Source organism: Schistocerca serialis, chromosome 5 (assembly GCF_023864345.2).
Source record: "Schistocerca serialis cubense isolate TAMUIC-IGC-003099 chromosome 5, iqSchSeri2.2, whole genome shotgun sequence".
Taxonomy (NCBI): Eukaryota; Metazoa; Arthropoda; class Insecta; order Orthoptera; family Acrididae; genus Schistocerca; species Schistocerca serialis.
In genome coordinates, this window is record NC_064642.1 from 288,630,440 (window position 1) to 288,652,160 (window position 21,721).

At 39.2% G+C, this 21,721-nt stretch overlaps 1 protein-coding gene across 1 annotated transcript in view; it reads right to left on the bottom strand.

Moving 5' to 3' along the window:
* LOC126481907 (integrin alpha-PS5-like) overlaps positions 1-21,721 on the bottom strand; it is a 553,290-nt gene that overhangs the window by 45,939 nt on the left and 485,630 nt on the right. The window contains exon 20 of the mRNA XM_050105865.1: positions 3,807-4,116. Within this exon, the coding sequence (XP_049961822.1) occupies positions 3,807-4,116 (310 nt within the window). The remainder of the gene's footprint in view (positions 1-3,806; positions 4,117-21,721) is intronic.

The following is a 21,721-nucleotide window of genomic DNA, read 5'->3' on the forward strand; positions in this document are numbered from 1 at the left end:
CACTCTTTTGATAATCAGTCTTCCACTTTTCTATCAATATTTCTACTAGAAAGGGGGATAAAGGTGAGTCCATTGCCAGACCACCTGCCTGCTTATAATTGCTTGATTTAAAGAAGAAATAATTTTGATTTAAACAACATTCCTCTTTGCTAACTATGCTCTGCTGTTCTTCTGGATTACTTTTGTGTAAATACAATGATTGTAACATCTATATAACCTTTTACAGAAATGTTCGAGAACAAGTTACATTCATCAAAAGTGACTTACAATACATTGTGGTTCTGGAGGAATGTGGACAGGGTGCAGACAACCTTGGCCCACATCAAAAAGATATCCTCAATGAATCTGAACCAGGAGCAGGTTTTGGGTTTCTGGGAGGTTAGGGAGTAATCCTCTAGACAGACAATGAATAGGTTACATAGCATGGTGCCAAGTGGGTGCCCATTGACATGCTTCGGATTTGTATGTAGGTATGTCTTCAAACGAGAAATAATTTTGGTTGAGGATACTGTTGCTCATGGTGACCAGGAAGGAGGTTGTAGCTTTGGAATTGGTCACACATTGGTTAAGGTCATGGGCATTATGGATGTTACTGAGGAGGAAGGTGGCATCAATAATGATGAACAGAGTGTCTTGCGGTAAAGGAAATAGGAACTGTGTTGAGTTGGTGGAGGAAATGGTCATTATAGGAGGGCAGGCAATGGGTAATATGCTGAAGTTGTTGGTCCACGAGAGCAGAGTTTCCCTCAGGGGGAACACAGTAACCAGCAACTATGGCACATCCTCTGTGGTTTGTCTTGTTGATGTTAGGAATTGTGTAAAAGGTGGGAGTGTGGTGAGTGGTAGGAGTGAGAAGAGAGACAGATGGAGGGGACAGGTTCTGGAATGGGCTAAGCATATGAGGAAAGACTGGAGATCTTGTTTCATTTCTGCAATGGAGTAACTGTAGCAGGGTTTTTACGTGGATGAATCTGACATCTGGCAGAGTCCTTCAGCCAAATAATCCTCAGACACAAAACCACAGTTGCAGAGTCTCTGTCAGCAGGTAGGGTTATGGGGTTGGGATTAGTATTAGGTGGTGGATTGGGTTCTTCCCACAGATGTAATGTTAGCTTCCATATTGAGGGGTTTGGGGTACAATGACGGGACAAGGTTTGAGGTTAAGAAATTCTGGAATGTTCTAGGGGGCAACTTGGGGACAGTGGAGGTGGGTCACATCTGGGTGGTAGATGTAATTAGGCCTTTGAGGCAGTGTTTGTCAGCTAGGAGAGTAGGCAAAGGAAGTTTAGAGGCTGTTGTAGAGTTGGTGGGTAGTGGTACACCTAAGCAGAACTGGAAGGTGAACAAGTTGGAGAGCTTTTTGAGTTGGCACTGTGCATGCTGCTCTAGTTCCTGGAGGGCAAGACTGTATTGGTTCACTCCTCTATCCAATTTTGATCCATCTCCACTGCCCAAAATCACCACCTATTAACATTCCAGAATTACTTAACCTCAAACCTTGCCTCAGTGTCATTCCCCCAGTCTCTTAACGTGGAAGTTAACCTTATATCAGCAGAAAGAACTACAAGCCACCACCTAAAAATTGACCGTGACTTGATAATCATACCTACCCACAAATGTTACACTACTGTCATTTTGAACTGCAGGGATTACCTGGCATTAGGATTCCTCCAGCTGTCAAATTCATCCACCTACGAACACTGCCACAGTGACTCCATTCAAATAATATAACAGGCTCTCCAGTCTCTTCTCAAATCCCTAGGCCTATCCTAGAAGTTCTCACCTAAGTCTACATCTCTCCTCACCCTTAACTCTCCCCTCTCTACTGCCTTCTATGTACTTCCTAAAGTCAATAATCCAAGCCACCCAGGATATCCCTGTGCCCTCACCAAGAGGATCTCTGTTCTTGTGGTCCAACACCTTCAGGCTATTACCCATAACCTACCATATAGTGTCAAAGACACCAACCATTTCCTCCAACAACTCTACATGGTTCCTGTTTCTTTACCACACACACTAACATCCCTAATTCCCGTGGCCTTGCCCTGACTGAACACTACCTATCCCATTGCCCAACTGATTCCAAACCTACTGCTTCCTTCCAGGTCACAATGTCCAACTGTATCTTCATTGACAGTTACTTCAACTTTGAAGGCATCACCTACAAACAAATCTGTGGTAGAGCAATAGGCACCCCATAGCAACATCCAATGGCATCATATTCATTGGACGTCTAGAAGACTCTGTCGTAACCAGCCAGATTCCCACAGCCCTCAACTGATTAGATTCATTGGTGATATCTTTGTGATCTGGACTAAGGATGAGGACACCCTATCAACATTCCTCCAGAACATCAAAACCTCCCCCATTCACTTTCTTTGATCCTCCTCAACCCAACAAGTCACCTTCTTTGATGCTGACTTCCACCTCAAAGACGTTTACATCAGTATATCCACCTACATCAAACTTACCAACCACCAGCAACCTCCAATTGGATAGCTGCCACTCATTCCATACTAAGAAGTCCCTTACAAGCAGCCTAGCCAACCATGACTGTCACATCTGTCGTGATGAGCTGTCCATCTCCAATCAACCAAGGGTCTCACTGAGACCAAAATTGCCCTCCCAAATTTGTACCGAATCAGATCTCCCAAGCCTTGTCTCTTGATATTCCCACTGTGCAGCCACAAAGATCACTCACCTCATGACTCAGTGCCACCTAAGACTGCAGCAACTGAATCACATTCTGTGCCAGGATTTCTACTGCCTCTCATCATGCTCTGAAATGAGGAATATCCTACTCAATATCCTTACCATCACATCCACAGCGGTATTCCACCACCCACCACACCTATGCAATAACCTTGTCTACCTGTACTCCATCCTTGCTCCCAACCCCTTGCTTCATGGATCATACCCCTGCAATAGAACTAGATCCAAGACCTGTCCCCTACATCCTCCTACCAACCACCACCTGCCCCAGTCTGGTCACAAGCATCACCCATCCCATTGAAGGCAAGACTACCTGTGAAAGCAGTACTGTGATTTGCAAACAAAACTGCAACAACTGTGCTGTGCCTACACCAACCACCCAGGTTGCTTCACCCATGAAGCAGAGTTGTTCGCAGTCCAGCCTCAGACCCAGCAGTCATGTGTATGTGTGTGTGTGTGTGTGTGTGTGTGTGTGTGTGTGTGTGTGTGTGTGTGCATGTGCGCATGTGCATGCACATACCACCTTTTTCATAATATTGCCACCATCACTACATGTATATGCCTCTCATATTGGAGTCTGTGCGACCTACACTGACCTACACTTTCCTTTTAATCTTTGTCAACATATCTGTGTTTCCTCTCTGAAGGAACTATTAGTTCCAGAAGCTATGTACTGTATCATTTCTACTTTTATATATGTCTACTGGCTAAACATTTGACCACATTTATTAGCTACATATTTTACCTCCTGAAGTTATGCACTGGCCAGAAATTCTGCCTCGTATGTATTAATGGTCTCAGTTGTTCTTCTTTGGAGAGAATACATCTTATCCTGTGGCATTCTTTTCTCTTACACTGACTTCCATTACTTTCAGGACCTGTCTTTTGTTTAAGATTCACTGAGAAAATTCTTTCTTTGTACATAGTACTAATTTTAAGTGGCACAAATTTTTGCAATAGATTCATTTGAAATTCCTCATTCCACAATAATGTAATTTTTTGAAACACATCATTTTAGGAAGCATTGAGAGACAATATTTAACATAACATAAATCCATCTGAATGTGATTGAACAAAGAGAGATTACTACTTACTTAGTGATGATGCATTGAACACTAAGTCAACGGGAACATCAAAGTATGAATTTTGATTCCACATTTCAGATGCACTGCAGATTACTTTCTGACATCTGACATTTGAAGAAGAACAGTTTAAGAACAATGTCTTATTTTCAGAAGCCGTGTTCATATTTTTATTTAGTGTATGTTCCTCTTGAAGAGTAGTAGATTTCTTCACTCTGACCAACATTGTCTGATCACGTACTGGAACCATCTGTACTGTGTTCCTCATCACCTTTTCTTGATCTGGCTGCCTGCATGAAACTTCTTTGCCATTCTGATAAAACTGTAAGATTTAATAAAAGTTAATTGCCATTACAATTAAATTCAATCTATAATATACAAAAAACTTTCTAGGCAGAGATAATCCTCATTTTTAAAATGTTCATATCATCTTTTTTTGCCCCCAATTATTAACTATAATAATTTTCTGAAAGTTAGTCTGATATAAGAAAATTAATATAAAAAACAAAAGTCAAACATTAGTGTCAAAACCAAGTATGCACAACCTGACACAGAAGAGGGACATCTACTTACATACAGGTACAACTGAAACTTGGCTTACATACCTTGTAAGTAAAATGTACAGTTGTAGGTCTAGAATTTCAAATTTTTACAAATTTAGGAATCATGAATGATTGTATTTCAACTAAATGTTGGTGAAAACAAAGTGTGTATGTTGATTTACACCATTTATTACTTATTAAAGCTAGAAATACAATCTTGTATTATTTTGATCATAAAGAACAAATGTTGCAAGTTAGGATAAAAGCACTAAAGTCAATCTAAATTTATTTGGGGAGTACAACAGTGCATTAGCTGTTAAAGGTTAAGATTTGAGTAAGATTATAGACACACAGGTAATGAAGTTCCCTATTCATAAGACAAAAAATGTCAGAGTTATACCACACTCAGTACATGAAGGATAACAAAATAGCATGGAAAGATGAAATCAACTGCTAGTACACCTCATTGTTGCCAAATGATACAATAGAATGGTGCTGCTGTGACAATGAAGGATGTGGACAGAAGGGGCTGTACAAAGTGATGAACAATTGCTAGATTCTCTAATATGACCACAGCATACAATGAGCACTACTTCTGCGTATGTCTCTAAAGTGCCAAATGGCTTTTTATACAATATGCTGTTGATGCTAAATAAATGTCATCATGTGGCATTTATTTATTTGGCTTGATACTGACGCACGGGAGCAGGAGTGGACCTGTGAACATTAATGGTTCTTGCATTTACCGTGTGATGAACTAATGGTACTTATGCCACTGCACTGATTTCATTGGCCATAAAGAAAAAAGCAAATAAGGATACAATGGTCATATATTAACAGTAATGACTGCTTACATGAGGATGATATTCAAGTGACTACAATCAGGTAAGCTGCATTGCTGAGCAACATAATAGACAAATACTAAATATAATGCCGAGGGACACTATTATATTCAATGTTGTAGTGGTTCTTGCCTGCTTGTCTCTTCGTTTGTTTGTTTGTTGTCTTTGGTGTCAATGTACTGGCTGAAAAAATAGGTGGTGGATGTGCAACTACTGTCTACTGTAAACAATGTAGCCGACATATGCACAGTTGCGTTTCATAGTCTTTTACTTTCACTTTTCTCAACCCCCCATATACACATTTATATGGCCAGTGCATTGTTTAACTTTTGATAAGCCTCCTTAATAGGTTGCAGGTGAACATCCACATACTGCTACAATACTTTCCTGTTGAACATCTATGAGCAGTAAAACCTAACCATAAGGTTCACACACAGCCTAATTGTATAACACTTATTACACTGATAAGTTGATGCATTGTTGTTGTTCTAACCAACACAGTTTCCTCATCTAAATCTTGGCCGTGGACTGACTGTCTTGTGACCAAAAATCCAGCCCTTATTATCAATCCTCACAACAACAGGTACTGAAACTACACACAATTAAAAGTTAAATTTACAGAAATTACAATTTAAACTTAACTCATTAAATTAACTGAATACATTGAATAAGTTGTGTCTTTTTAACAGTTTCTTCTACTGCAAGAGTTAGGCCAAATTATTTATTTAAATTATGACATTAACATATATATTTACGAAAACAATAGTTTTAAAAAAATTGTTAATTACTTTGGAATTAATTAAGGGCTGGCTTTGCTAACATGTTTTCGAATATAGCCAAACAGATACTTTAAGATTACTAGCATTTTGTCTTCCAAATGTTTATAATTAGTATAGAATTTATATTTGTTTTATATGCCAACAATAGAATTTAAGTTACGAAACACTTACTGATTTTACCCTACAGCAAAAGATACCAACCAGAAATAGTTAAAATAAATTATAAAATCAATTACATACTTAAAACTAAGCACAAAATTAGATCTGGTGTTATATTCCCTAAAACTGAAGGCGAACCTTTCTCTTTTATGAAAATGCTGATTATACTCACTTCTGTTAATGGTAATTAGTTAAAATTGAAAAAAATGAATTTTAAGGAGGAAGATGGAAAAACAATAGGGGTAGTAAAAAATACCCCAGCCTGCTTCGTCACAACATGCTATCACAAATCCTGCATGAGGTGAATATTCATACCAACTCAAAAAACCATGTGTCCCACTGTTTCCCTGGCAGTCACACTTATTTGAAGTCCCACACATTAAGAAAGTTTAGAATATAATTTGTAAACAATTTGTTCGTCACAGTCCTGCAGCAATCATTGGCCATTCTTCATGAACTTACAAATCAAATGGCAGCACATTTCTGAGCAACACATACAACCACTATTTGATTCCATACCATGGTGTTTAGAGACTCAGCAGTTTGGACCTTTCGACTACAATGACCTCTAAATTTCACAGGTCATACATAGTTCTGTATTACTACTCATTAAAGTAGTATATGATCCTACTGGTTCTATAGATGATGAAGAGATAGTAAAAATGTATGATGAAATAAAATAAATTATTTATGCCTTTATTCCATTTACAAAGCACAATCTTACACAAGCTGTGTAGGAGAACATAGACTGGGAGATGGGAATGGAAAGGGGAATCTGCATGAGAAAATTTTATACAATCTGTTGTTCATAGGATCTAAAATGCCCCCAACAAAATTCTCAAGGTTGTAGAGAGAACTGAATAAACAATGTTTTGAATTGGAAACTAATGTCTGGAAATGTACAGTTTATGTGCTACAGCTGTTTTAAAACATGTTTGCTAGGTAGGTACACAACAGGGTAGTCAAGGTGGGGGAGGAGGTATACTTACATCAGATCATTTGATACCATTTGGCATCCATCCTACTTCTCTGAGCGGGTTTAAGCCAAATTCACATGTCTGTGTGAGAACAACATGGTTGACTACACACTTACAGAATACACCAACATGATCCTTCCATATGGTGAAGCTCAAGGTGATGGAAGAGCAGCTTATTGCCTTTATCAAGATCCTTATATCCACAATGTATCCTTATCCACAATGTCTGACTCCACTGCATACCCTATCTGCCACAATTAGACAATGGCTTCGAGAAAGGGGTACCTTCACCATCCACAAATGTGACTGTGGTGCAGGAGTTATAGTCATTGCAGGAGAGATTGCAGACACCAGGTGTGATACAGTGTGTGTTCCACAACATCATTTGCAGGTACAGGACTGCACCAAACTTGATGGCTGCCACATCAGACCTTACTTGTAGTGGATCAGAATGGTAACCCCCCTTGAAAACAACAAAAGCAGTTTAAGTTTAACTGTAAATTATAGTGTTTATGAAAAGTGATGAAGTTTCCTTTTTGTTTATTTCATTATTAATGAGTAAAATTGTAAGGGAAGTGATGTACTAGGTCCCACCTAATAAATTAGCTGTAAATGTAGTCATGCTATAAAAATGTTTTGAAATGGTTAAAGCAGAGAAATGGTACATTTCCACACATGTGTTCCAATTCAAAATAATATCTACTCAGTCCCTTCTACAAAACCTAGAAGTACATAAGGGGACTTTAGAGTGCTCGGTACAATATTATGGTCTGTAACTCAAATAAGGATAAGTAGAGATTTTCATGGATTTCTGCATATTTTGTTCCTAATATGTCGCAACTCTTGAAAGAAATTCTTCAGTATGGCAAAGAAATAAAAACTAAAATGTAACTAGGGAATGGGATTTTGTAGTTTAAAAAGGAAGAAAGGAAAAGTAGTAGAAGATGGGCTAGGGGGCAGGAATGAAAGGGGAACCTGTGTAGTTAAATTTTATATGGAACATAATTTAACTATTGCTGACACTTGGTTTAAGAACCTTTAAATGAGATCTGGAAACACCAGAAGAGTTAAGATGGATTATAATGGTGAGAAATAACCAAATTTTAAAATGCTTAATAAGTCCAGGAATAGATCTTAACTCTGACCATGACATTATAAAATGGAAATTCCTAAGTGGTCATAGGGGTCTAGTGGGTAGAGGATTAGGCTCCGTCTCTGGAGGTCTTGGGTTCAGTCCCAGATAGGAGTGATGATTTTTCCCTGTTCCAGTAATTCCAAGTTGGTTCCAGGTTCACTCAGCCTGCTATCAAATAAGTACCGTGGATTTTTCCATGGGTAAAAGGCAGCTGGGATGCTGGGCACACAACTCACCCACTCCCATACTGTGACAAAGAAAGGATACCTACAGTCAGGCCAGTAGTTCAGTCAAAGGCTTGTGCCAAAGACAAATTAAGCTGAACAATATACAGAAAGACAGTGAATTATGGAGACATGATCTGGATAAGCAGAAACACCCACAGATTTTTAAATATTACAAAGGTAGGATTAGGCAGCAATGGATTTTGGCTGCAGTGGGTCACAATATTGGCTGGAATAGACTCTTGGAAAGTCCAATGTTAAAGTGAATGAAATATAGGTGTGAAAGGCCATCTGCAGCTTATGCAGAGAATAGACTGGAGTTATAAAGGCTGAGGGACATGAAAAAGAGGCAGTCACTGAGAAGTAAATGAGTCAGGGTTGCAGCCTATCCTCTTCATTATTCCACTTGGGCAAATGGCAAATAGTAAACAACTCCAATGAGACATTTGGAAAATGACTTAAGTTCAGGTAAAAGAACTAATGGTGACAATGTTGAATTGAATGGAAAGTCTTGAAAAGAGGTTATAAATTAAAATTACCAAAAGTAAAACAAGGCAATGGAATATTTTTTTGTGTAAAATGCCACATCATGTTGTAAACTACCACTGCATAAAAGAAATGTTTCATCCAATATGATCTTCATCTGGATCCACTGCTTTTCAAATGTTCAAATGTGTGTGAAATCTTATGGGACTTAACTGCTAAGGTCAGCAGTCCCTAAGCTTACACACTACTTAACGTAAATTATCCTAAGGACAAACACACACACCCATGCCTGAGGGAGGACTCGAACCTCCGCTGGGACCAGCTGCACAGTACGTGACTGCAGTGCCTTAGACCGCTCGGCCAATCCCGCGCTCCACTGATGTATTTTGTTGTCCAGCTGTTTTATTTCATTTCATCCTGACTTCTCCACTGAACATAATATTACATCACAATATTAGAGTTGTTGATATTACAGGTGATCTGTGGTGTAAGAAGTGGGAAACTTTACTTAATGGTTTCCTGCAGTGGAGAGAGTGGGGATCTGCTGTTGTGTACACGCTGTTGTCCGTAGTCTCTTACAGTATGTCTCATGACTGGTAGTTATTAGCGGATGGGGAATTGAATCTTGTTTTCATCATGCAGCACATTAGTCACATAATGGCAATTACTCACTGGTAAGGCTCATGTCTTAAGTTGTTGGTATTACCTGTTTGGCTCTGATTGCTGGCAACCAAGATGTTGAGAGCCAGTCCTCTCTGTTCATATTTTTAGGATATTTTAATACATCAATGTATTCTCTGATATTACATTTCACCAACACTGGATGACTGGTAAAAATGCAGGTTTCAGGAAATTTTATTTTCTTGCCAAAGTCTCTCTGATCTTTGGCCACTGCAGATTTGTCAGGCTGCTCAAGTCAAACGCTGCAGTCATGCTCCTCAATGAATGTTGTTACTGTCTTCTCAGTATTGCAAGTGTAGACTCCCTTGCACTCAAAGCCAACCTTGCACAAGCCTGTAGTGTGATGATCACCTCTCTTGTCCTTGATGGAGCATAATATCACATCTTGGGCCTTGTGAATGCTGCAGAAGACAGACTAGACACCAGCTTGGTGACAGTGTATACCAGTTCAGTCAGTGCTAGTCTTCACATAATGTAACCACTTGCTGGCTGTGTTTTGTCAATGCTCTGCTGTCTTGCATTATTTTATTCATTATCGTTGCTGCACAGGCAACTTTTGGGTTGTAGCAATTGAGCAAGAATGTTGTCTGCAGCCTTCTAAGCTCAGATAATATACTGTGAGCATGACTTACATTGATGAGCCAAAATATTATGACCACTGGCAAACATGAGGTTGTGTGCTGCCTGGTGGTACTGAGGACATCTGATGTGGTAAGAGAAGTATATGAGTGGAGATGAGATGTATGGGGAATCATTCTGATGATGATAACTGCACAAATGCACCCAAAAAAATTGTCAATAATGATTACAGTGGATACAGGATCATTGAGACTTGACCACAAATCAATGGAATCATGTCACCTGCTGGGATGAATCTCACTTACTGTCAAACCAGGTCAATGGTAGTGTCCAGATATGCCATAATATAGGCAAATGGCTGTTTGAAACATGCAGTATGCCATGGGAATATGCCAGTGGGAGCAGTATTATGTTACGGGGGACATTCACCTGGGTTTCCATGGGACCTGTGGTAGTAACTGAAGCATCATGACAGCTGTGGACTATGTGAACATTATTAGGGACCACCTGTAACCCCTTATGCTTGATGTCTTCACCAAAAGTGATGACATCTTCCAGTAGGATAAGTGTCCACATCACAAGCCCATCATTGTGGTGCATTGGTTTGAGGAGCATGATAGTGAACTCATGTTGAAGTCTTGGCCATCAAATTTGGCTTACCTGAATCTGATGAAACCAAAATAGGATGTAATTGGATACCAGCTCCGCACCCACAAACTTAACTGCCCACAAATTACAGGAAGTGTGTGATCAGTGTGTAGGCACCTGGTGCCACAAATCTCTGGAAACCTATCAAGTACTTGTTGAATCCAGGGCATGAAGAATCACTGCTGAAATGCATTTTAGAGGCAGACCAACACACTTTTAATGTGTTCTGCCTCATCAGCATAGGTGCTTCGTGACTGGTGAGCAAACAGCTGACCGAATTCTTCTGCGATGGGTGGTGGTGGGACTCAACATGTAAATACATGTCCATATGTGTTGGCTTCCAAAACATTCAGTGCTGTAGTGTGCCATACATCTACATCTACATCTACGTGATTACTCTGCTATTCACAATAAAGTGCTTCGCAGAGGGTTCATTGAACCACCTTCAAGCTGTCTCTATACTGTTCCACTCTCAAACGGCATACCGGAAAAATGAGCACTTTAATTTTTCTGTGCAAGCCCTGATTTCTCTTATTTTATCATGCCATGTGGGTGCCAACAGAATGTTTTCACAATTGGAGGAGAAAACTGGTGATTGAAATTTCATGAGATCTCATCACAATGAAAAATGCCTTTGTTTTAATGATTGCCACTCCAATTCACATATCATGTCTATGACACTATCTCCCCTATTTCATGATAATACAAAATGAGCTGATCTTTTTTGTACTTTTTCGATGTCATCTGTCAGTCCCATCTGATACAGATCTTACATCGCACAGCAATACTCCAGAATAGGGTGGACAAGTGTGGTGGAAGCAGTCCCTTTAGTAGACCTGTTGCACCTTCTAAGTCTTCTGCCAATGAATCGCAGTCTTTGGTTTTCTCTACCCACTACCCACAATATTATGTATGTGTTCATTCCAATTTACGTTATTTGTAATTGTAATTTCTAAGTATTTAGCTGAATTTACAGGTTTCACATCTGTGTGACTTATTGCGTAATCACACCCCCATGAACCATGGACCTTGCGGTTGGTGGGGAGGCTTGCGTGCCTCAGCGATACAGATGGCCGTAGTGTCGGTGCAACCACAATGGAGGGGCATCTGTTGAGAGGCCAGACAAACATGTGGTTCCTGAAGAGGGGCAGCAGCCTTTTCAGTAGTTGCAGGGGCAACAGTCTGGATGATTGACTGATCTGGCCTTGTAACACTAACCAAAACGGCCTTGCTGTGCTGGTACTGTGAATGGCTGAAAGCAAGAGGAAACTACAGCAGTAATTTTTCCTGAGGGCATGCATCTTTACTGTATGGTTAAATGATGATGGCGTCCTCTTGGGTAAAATATTCCGGAGGTAAAATAGTGCCCCATTCAGATCTCCGAGCAGAGATTACTCAGGAGGATGTCGTTATCAGGAGAAAGAAAACGCATTCTGCAGATTGGAGTGTGGAATGTCAGATCCTTTAATCGGGCAGGTAGATTAGAAAACTTAACACAGGAAATGGATAGGTCAAAGTTTGATATAGTGGGAATTAGTAAAGTTCGGTGGCAGGAGGAACAAGACTTTTGGTCAGGTGAATGCAGGGTCATAAATACAAAATCAAGTAGGGGTATGCAGGAGTACGTTTAATAATGAATAAAAAAATAGAAGTGTGGGTAAGCTACTACAAACAGCATAGTGAACGCATTATTGTGGCCAAGATAGACATGAAGCCCACACCTACTACAGTAGTTCAACTTTATATGCCAACTAGCTCTGCTGATGATGAAGAAATTGGTGAAATGTATGATGAGATAAAAGAAATTATTCAGGTAGTTAAGGGAGACGAAAATTTAATAGTCATGGGTGACTGGAATTCGAGAGTAGGAAAAGGGAGAAAAGGAAACATAGTAGGTGAACAAAGATTGGGGGAAAGAAATGAAAGAGGAAGCCGTCTGGTAGAATTTTGCACAGAGCAAAACTTAATCATAGCTACCACTTGGTTCAAGAACTATAAAAGAAGGTTGTACACATGGAAGAATCCTGGAAATACTGGAAGGTATCAGATAGATTATATAATGGTATGACAGAGATTTAGGAACTAGATTTTAAATTGTAAGACATTTCCAGGGGCAGATGTGTACTCTGACCACAATCTATTGGTTATGAACTGTAGATTAAAACTGAAGAAACTGCAAAAAAGGTGGGAATTTAAGGAGATGGGACCTGGACAAACTGAAAGAACCAGAGGTTGTACAAAGTTTCAGGGAGAGCATAAGCAAAACTATTGTCACAAATGGGGGAAAGAAATACAATAGAAGAAGAATGGGTAGCTCTGAGGGATGAAGTAGTGAAGGCAGCAGAGGATCAAGTAGGTAAAAAGACGAGGGCTAGTAGAAATCCTTGGGTAACAGAAGAAATATTGAATTTAATTGATGAAAGGAGAAGATATAAAAATGCAGTAAAAGAAGCAAGCAAAAAGGAATACATACATCTCAAAAATGAGATCGACAGGAAGCGCAAAATGGCTAAGCAGGCATGGCTAGAGGGCAAATGTAAGGATGTAGAGGCTTATCTCACTAGGGGTAAGATAGATACTGCCTACAGGAAAATTAAAGAGACCTTTGGAGAAAGGAGAACCACTTGTAAGGATATCAAGAGCTCAGATGGAAACCTAGTTCTAAGCAGAGAAAGGAAAGCAGAAAGGTGGAAGGAGTATATAGAGGGTCTATACAAGGGCGATGTACATGAGGACAATATTCTGGAAATGGAAGAGAATGTAGATGATGACAAAATCGGAGATACAATACTGCGTGAAGAGTTTGACAGAGCACTGAAAGACCTGAGTCGAAACAGGCCCCGGGAGTAGACAACATTCCATTTGAACTACTGACGGCCTTGGGAGAGCCAGTCCTGACAAAACTCTACCATCTGGTGAGCAAGATGTATGAGACAGGCGAAATACCCTCAGACTTCAAGAAGAATATAATAATTCCAAACCCAAAGAAAGCAGGTGTTGACAGATGTGAAAATTACCGAACTATCAGTTTAATAAGCCACAGCTGCAAAACACTATTGCAAATTCTTTACAGACAAATGGAAAAACTAGTAGAAGCCAACCTTGGGGAATATCAGTTTGGATTCCGTAGAAGTATTGGAACACGTGAGTCAATACTGACCCTACAACTTATCTTAGAAGAAAGATTAAGGAAAGGCGAACATACGTTTCTAGCATTTGTAGGCTTAGAGAAAGCTTTTGTCAATGTTGACTGGAATACCCTCTTTCAAATTCTGAAGGTGGCAGGGGTAAAATACAGGGAGCAAAAGGCTATTTACAATTTGTACAGAAAGCAGATGGCAGTTATAAGAGTCGAGGGACATGAAAGGGAAGCAGTGGTTGGGAAGGGAGTGAGACAGGGTTGTAGCCTCTCCCCGATGTTATTCAATCTGTATCGTTTCTGAAAGTGTTTGTATGGAGTGTAGCCATGTATGGAAGTGAAATGTGGGCGATTAATAGTTTGGACAAGAAGAGAATACAAGTGAGACAGGGTTGTAGCCTCTCCCCAATGTTATTCAATCTGTATATTGAGCAAGCAGTAATGGAAACAAAAGAAAAATTTGGAGTAGGTATTAAAATCCATGGAGAAGAAATGAAAACTTTGAGGTTTGCCGATGACATTGTAATTCTGTCAGAGACATCAAAGGACTTGGAAGAGCAGTTGAATGGAATGGACAGTGTCTTGAAAGGAGGATATAAGATGAACATCAACAAAAGTAAAACGAGGATAATGGAATGTAGTCGAATTAAGTCGGGTGTTGCTGAGGGAACTAGATTAGGAAATGAGACACTTAAAGTAGTAAAGGAGTTTTGCTATATGAGGAGCAAAATAACTGATGATGGTCAAAGTAGAGAGGACATAAAATGTAGATTGGCAATGGCAAGGAAAGCATTTCTGGAGAAGAGAAATTTGTTAACATCTAGTATAGATTTAAGTGTCAGGAAGTCGTTTCTGAAAGTGTTTGTATGGAGTGTAGCCATGTATGGAAGTGAAACGTGGATGATTAATAGTTTGGACAAGCTTTCGAAATGTGGTGCTACAGAAGAATGCTGAAGATTAGATGGGTAGATCACATAACTAATGAGGAGGTATTGAATAGCATTGGGGAGAAGAGGAGTTTATGGCACAACTTGACAAGAAGAAGGGACTGGTTGGTAGGACATGTTCTGAGACATCAAGGGATCACAAGTTTAGCATTAGAGGGCAGCGTGGAGGGTAAAAATTGTAGAGGGGGACCAAGAGATGAATACACTAAGCAGATTCAGAAGGATGTAGTTTGCAGTAAGTACCAGGAGATGAAGAAGCTTGCACAGGATAGAGTAGCATACAGAGCTGCATCAAACCAGTCTCAGGACTGAAGACCACAACAACAACAACAACAACAACAACATCGCGTAATTGAAATTTAGCAGATTTATTTTAGTACACATGTGAATAACTTCACACTTTTCTTTATTCATGGTCAATTGCCACTTTTTGCACCATACAGATATCTTATCTAAATCATTTTGCAAGTTGTTTTGATCATCTGAAGACTTTACAAGATGGTAAATGACAGCATCATCTGCAAACAACCTAAGATGGCTACTCAGATTGTCTTCTGTCATTAATATAGATCAGGAACAATAGAGGGCCTATAACTTTACCTTGGAGAACGCTGGATATTACTTCTGTTTTACTCAATGACTTTCCTTCTATTACTATGAACTGTGACCTTTCTGACAGGAAATCACAAATCCAGTTGCACAACTGAGGTGACACTCCGTAGGCAAGCAGTTTGGTTAGAAGACGCTTGTGAGGAAGAGTGTTAAAAGTCTTCTGGAAATCTAAAAATATGGAATCAATTTGATATCCCATGTCGATACCACTTATTAGTTCATGGGTATAAAGAGATAGTTGTGTTTCACAAGAATGATATTTTCTGAATCCGTGCTGACTATGTGTCAGCATATCATTTTCTTTGAGGTACTTGATAATGTTCGAATACAGTATATGTTCCAAAACCCTACTGCAAATCAATGTTAGTGATATACGCCTGTAATTCAGTGGATTACTCCTACTTCCCAATGTGCCATATACTTCCATGTCTAGAAGTGGACCAGTCTCCTAATGTATACATTTTCAAATATTTGTGAGAACTGTGCAGCTCCCTCTTACCATGGGGCCACATAGCAAATTTGTCATCTATGTATTTGAGCCAGAAAGGTGGGCATAAAGAATGCAGACAATGAACCATTGCGTCAAAGGCCTCCATAATATGTTAGTTGCTAATGGAGATAGTGGAGAGCCCATTGCTTAGCCACCTATCTGATCACAGTATTTTCACTGTGATTTTGTAAGTCAGTGTAGTGTGATCAAATTAAATCAGGGAATTACTTTACGGAATCAGACATTAAAAGTAGTTGATGAGTTTTGCTATCTGGACACCAAAAAACTGATGGTGACTGAAGTAAAGAGGATATGCAATGCACACCGGTAACAGCAAGACAATGCTTTTAAAAAAGAAATTTTTTAAAACTGAATATACTTTTTAAGTCCTTGGTGAATTTTGTTTTGTGGGCATTAGACTGCTAACAGTTTCATAACTTAAATAACCTCAGTGAGCTGAAATGTTCATCTGAACTGTCCATACATGTCACTCTTGGTGCTACAATTGCCATAAACATTACTGTACATTTTCAAAAATGTTCAAATTCTAGGTGGCATCTGAGAAAGGAGGAGAAGATACGTTTTATCCACAGATATAAAGAACAGGAAAGATCTTGTTCCCACACAGCTCTACTATCTGACGGTGACTGAAGCTACTTTCTATCTTTATTTATCATATTTTTATCTTTGAGATCTTTCCTTCAATGCAGATATATGTTCTGTCATGTGTTTATATTGAAGCAATCTGTAGTTAGTGAAAGCCACCCTGTCATGTCTACCATAATGTTGTTAATTGAGGCTTTATGTCACAAACAGATAGTAGCATTTTAATAACCTTTATATTTATAATAGTAATATGATGTTTTCCAATATAGAAATCCCTGCACATCAAATATATTATTTCTGAATTATCCTTCACACAAGACTATTTGCATGTTCATGGTAAAGTCTCATTATCAAATTGTAATCACGATGTTGCTCTAAAAATATTTCAGTGCTGAATAATTTTTCCTTTGTAAATACAAGACTGTGTTGCACTACACATCCCCAGAGGCGTGGAATTCATTCTCATAAGAAATGAATTTAGAGCAACATATTATTTATTTAAATGGCATTAACCCAAGACCTCACTAATAATGTTGAATTTCAAATCCACAAGTCTTAATAATATACATAAATTTTACTCAGTTGGTGTCTAGGGTGAAGGTCCATGGCTTCATGGGTATCTTTGAGGTGCTCTATATGTTTTATAAATGAGAAACAAACACTTTGAATAATCTTTATTATTAACACACACATAACCCGCAACAGACTGATGCTCAACTGATTGATCATGCTGACTCAGCAAATCTTGTCAACATAGTCAAATCTATCCTCTGTGAGAAATAAAGAAAAGGAAAGATAAATCTCTCACACAAGTGCCAGCCAACTATTGTCTGCACGTGCATGCACATTCGTTTGAACGAACAGAATGAATGTGTACTCTAGCTCAAAATATTATTTGTGCAAAAGCTAACAAAATTATCATACTTGTTTATATGCCATGTAACAAATCAACACCTCTACTACTTAGTGTGCTGTTACTCATATTTCTTTAAGTCTTTACATTCCCCCAGGACTTTCCATTACCATATTGAGAAATATGGTTAGTGGACATTGAATGGTACAGTATCGAGGAGGTGATATAATTTTATGACAGGGTGTATATGTAGACAAGGCAAAATAACTCCCAGATTTTTCCCAGATTTCCTAGTTAAAAAATTCACTTTTTCTGTATTAAGTGACAGTATACTTCCCCCAGAATCAGAAAACTTATCAATCCTTTGAATGGTCACAGTTTTATACACCAGTGTAGAACCTTCCGCCCCTTCAGGAAACCAACCCCACACAAAAATATATCTTTGAAAGATACTTGATTTGCAGCAACATGTGCACTGCATATTTTCACATTATGAATGTATATAATCAAATTCGATCAAACACAGAATGTTAGTTTCCAAAGCATTGAAATCAAGGTCATGATGCACATTTGTAAACCAATCATAGCTCATGTCATGTGATTTCACCAGCCGATGGTAGCAGATATTCATCGCGTTTTTTTAAATGGATCTCCCAATACCACTTGTGGGTGGTCATATAAACACTTCAAAATCATTTCTGGAAATCCGCTTCTGGTTGCCAGTTTTTCAATTCTGCAGTCTATTTTTGCTCCCATGTAAATACAGCCTGTATTGAAATGTGCTTGGGATATAAGGTTTCATCTTGTTTTTAGAAATTTCTGCTAATATTGTTGGAGTGGTTTTTTGTACAGTGAAGGATAAGTAGATATATTAGAATGATGCTGTTTATACCTCATCTAATTAAAGAGAAATATCTATTGTACTGACTAAATCATAAACTGTATCTGCTGTTTTCCAGGTATCGTAGTTAACTGGGCTATCAAATCTACATAAGACAGCAAAAAACAGATGTGTCACATGTAAATGTAGTGATTCAGAGCATAGGACAGGTGATGTAGTCAGCCTATAGTAACATCAATGTTAAGTAGGAAAAGTAAATGGTATAAATTAATGTACATACTGTAGCTACATGAAAAGCTAAGCGAAAATAATTGTCTGTTATGCATGTGTTACACTTTGATGCATCGCACAAATGTGCCAGTAAAATTTTAAGTAGTTATGTAAATGTCTGGTCTTCTGGGCTTAAAATTCTTCTAAGTGGCTGCCCCTCAAAGTGTTAAGCTTTAAATGAGAATCAAATACTCAGAGATTTAAGAAATTCAAAGCTCATTCGGACATATAACATAAATCATATTGTGTGAAATGATATGTACTTTGAAAGTGATGCTCTTCAAACCACCAATCACAATATTTTCCCGTGACCTATTAGAATTCGTTTCAGCAGTTGTCAGAAAGCGACAGAAAAGGCATTACTGTGCTTGCACTGTTACGATGATGTAGGTAGTTCATATGTTTGTACATATATAGCGTTAAGAGTCCTTACATAACATCATAAATGAAACCAAACATTATAGGATACTCCAAGAGCACTGGAATTTCATAAACAATAATAAAATGCATAATTTGACTTATATTGTACATTTGTATGTTGAGATTCAAAAGACGTATGCCCCAAGCTGATATTAAACATTTCATTGTGGATTTCAGGATTCAAAATTTCTTGGAGTACCAGTAACCTATTATTTCATGTTTAGTTCTTTATTATGGCATGATGCCAAAAGTCCACAAAAATAACTTTAGTGTTCTGTAGGGCAATTAATGTCCGGCTGCCAAAAACCTGGAAATAAAATAAAATCAGAAAACTGAAACTAATACCATATTTTAGCCTTCCATAATTATGTGAATGTATTTTAATTCACTTTATAGCTCCTGGCCACAAAAATCCATTTTGTTTTCATTTGACTTGAGAGCTGTAAACACAGTTCATGTGGAGACTACCCCTCATCCCACTACAACTCAGACTGCTCTGCATATGTGTGAATCTGGCAGCTTGGGCGCACAAGAAAAATGTTTCCGGGTAGCATCTGGCTGCTTGTTGCTACTGCTGGTGCAGATTCTGTCTAGTTACCTTGGATACAGCTAATAGCTGCACTGCAAGTAGCCAGAAGCGGGAGACAGTACTGCTCATACATGGCTCAACGGTGCATGTGCATAAGCCCACTGACAACCATTCAAACAAACCTAATGAAACCACTGTGACATCACGTCCATCAGAAGCAGTTTGTTGTTATAAAGTATTGCATAGTCTTCATTCTAAGGCCTTTGACCCATTCTGCTGTCACAGACGCTTGTGTGTGCACTGTGTTTTCTTGCTGTAAATGGTGCATTTCCTTTGCAACTTAAGTTTTATTTATTTTTTTCCTTGTTCAAATTTTATTGATTTAGCATTATATTGCAGTAGTGGGCTAATGTAAAATTCTTTTTTGAGTATCAGTTCTTACCAGTCAAAACTACAAAAATTTAACTGAAAACTAAAACAACGAAAAATTCCCAGAATTGTAAAAAATTCCTGTTTTTCCTGGTTTTCTCCCAGATGAAAATATTCCCAGGTTTCTCCCAGATTTACCAGTTGTTCTAATGGTTCAAATGGCTCTGAGCACTATGGGACTAAACATCAGTCCCCTAAAACTTAGAACTATTTAAACCTAACTAATCTAAGGACATCACACACATCCATGCCTGAGGCAGGAAGGATTCGAACCTGCAACTGTAGCAGTCACGTGGTTCCAGACTGAAGTGCCTAGAACTGCACGGCCACACTGGCCGGCTTACTGGTTGTCCTGGAGCATATACACCAAGTATGAGTGAACTGTATCTTTAAAATCTAAGCTGTAAATGACTTGGAATAGATGAAATAGAAGATATCTGTATCTTCTACCACATTTTCCAAGTAAAACTTTTATCTTTGATGAGCAAGATAGAGTTGGCACTTTGCACTCAGGCTCTATGGTTCCCATTTATGAGATAATTTTGAAGTTCCCAGTCCTCCAAGCAAGAAGAAGAAGAAGACTGGTCATAGTAACTGCGTCAGATATGTAAATCCATGATTGTGGCTGGTGCACCTAATGCCAAGTTAGGTGAAGTTAAAAAAGGAAAACAAAATAATCATTACACATTAAGGTCATTTACTCCCATTATTGGTGAAGGTGTGTATTTCTTCCCCTCATCCTTAAGGCAACTGGGTACAAACGAGACACACTGTTTGAGTGAAACAGTGAAGACTGGCCTAGGAAGTACTTTGGTTTTGCCTCAAATGGGAGTGGCAATAACAAGTGAGTCTAGGTGAAACTCTATGGCAGCCTGACAGAATAAAGAATTTCAGTGCTCAGAAAGAGAAATCTCAGATTCATGAATATGTAATGAAGCCAATTTATCATTAAAACATGGAGTGCAGTAAATTAAAATTATCCAGAATGTCAAGGAACAGCCAACAACAACAACTTTGTAATGTTCACATTGTAGTGGAAACTTCTGACACCAAATGTAACAGCAACACCAAATGTAGCAGGAAGAGGTAGAAGGCACCGTATTAAAACTCATCTGAGCTTTCCATGAGATTTAATGTTTCCAACTACAGTGCCGCATACCTCTCGAGCTGCGTCACTGGGTCCTGCAATGCTAAAGACACTTCACTGTCTGCGAAATGGTTTGGCTGCCTCAGCGACATGTGCAGTGCCCTATTGTGTGTACAGCCACAATGTCAGGATGGACTGACAGTCGACTCAGCGGACTTCGCCCCTGCTGCCTCAGCGCTGCTTGCTGGGAGTGGCAGGAGGCCCGCTGCACACATCTTCACCATCTTGGGTCAGATTGCAGATGACAACAAGTGCCCATGAGCTGGAAGCTGAATCTGCAACCCTCACTCTGGATGTCTCCAGTGCGTGTTGGGAGCCAAGATGACTGCCCATGGTAGCAAACTGTGGAGTGCCCTGTCGCTTGTTGGCTTTGGACCCTGTGTCAGCCTCAGAGGGTCAAGCCAGTGACCTGCCAGAGATTGGAACACTGGAACTCCATCTGATGCCTTGTGGTGTGACATGCCGGTGGTGTGACATGCCTGCAATCTAGGAGAGCTGCCGCACTTGAATGCATTGTTAGAAAACCAGCACCTATTGTGCACGGCTGTGCGCCTCTGTTTTGCTAACATGCTGCTCTGAGTCACGTACACCT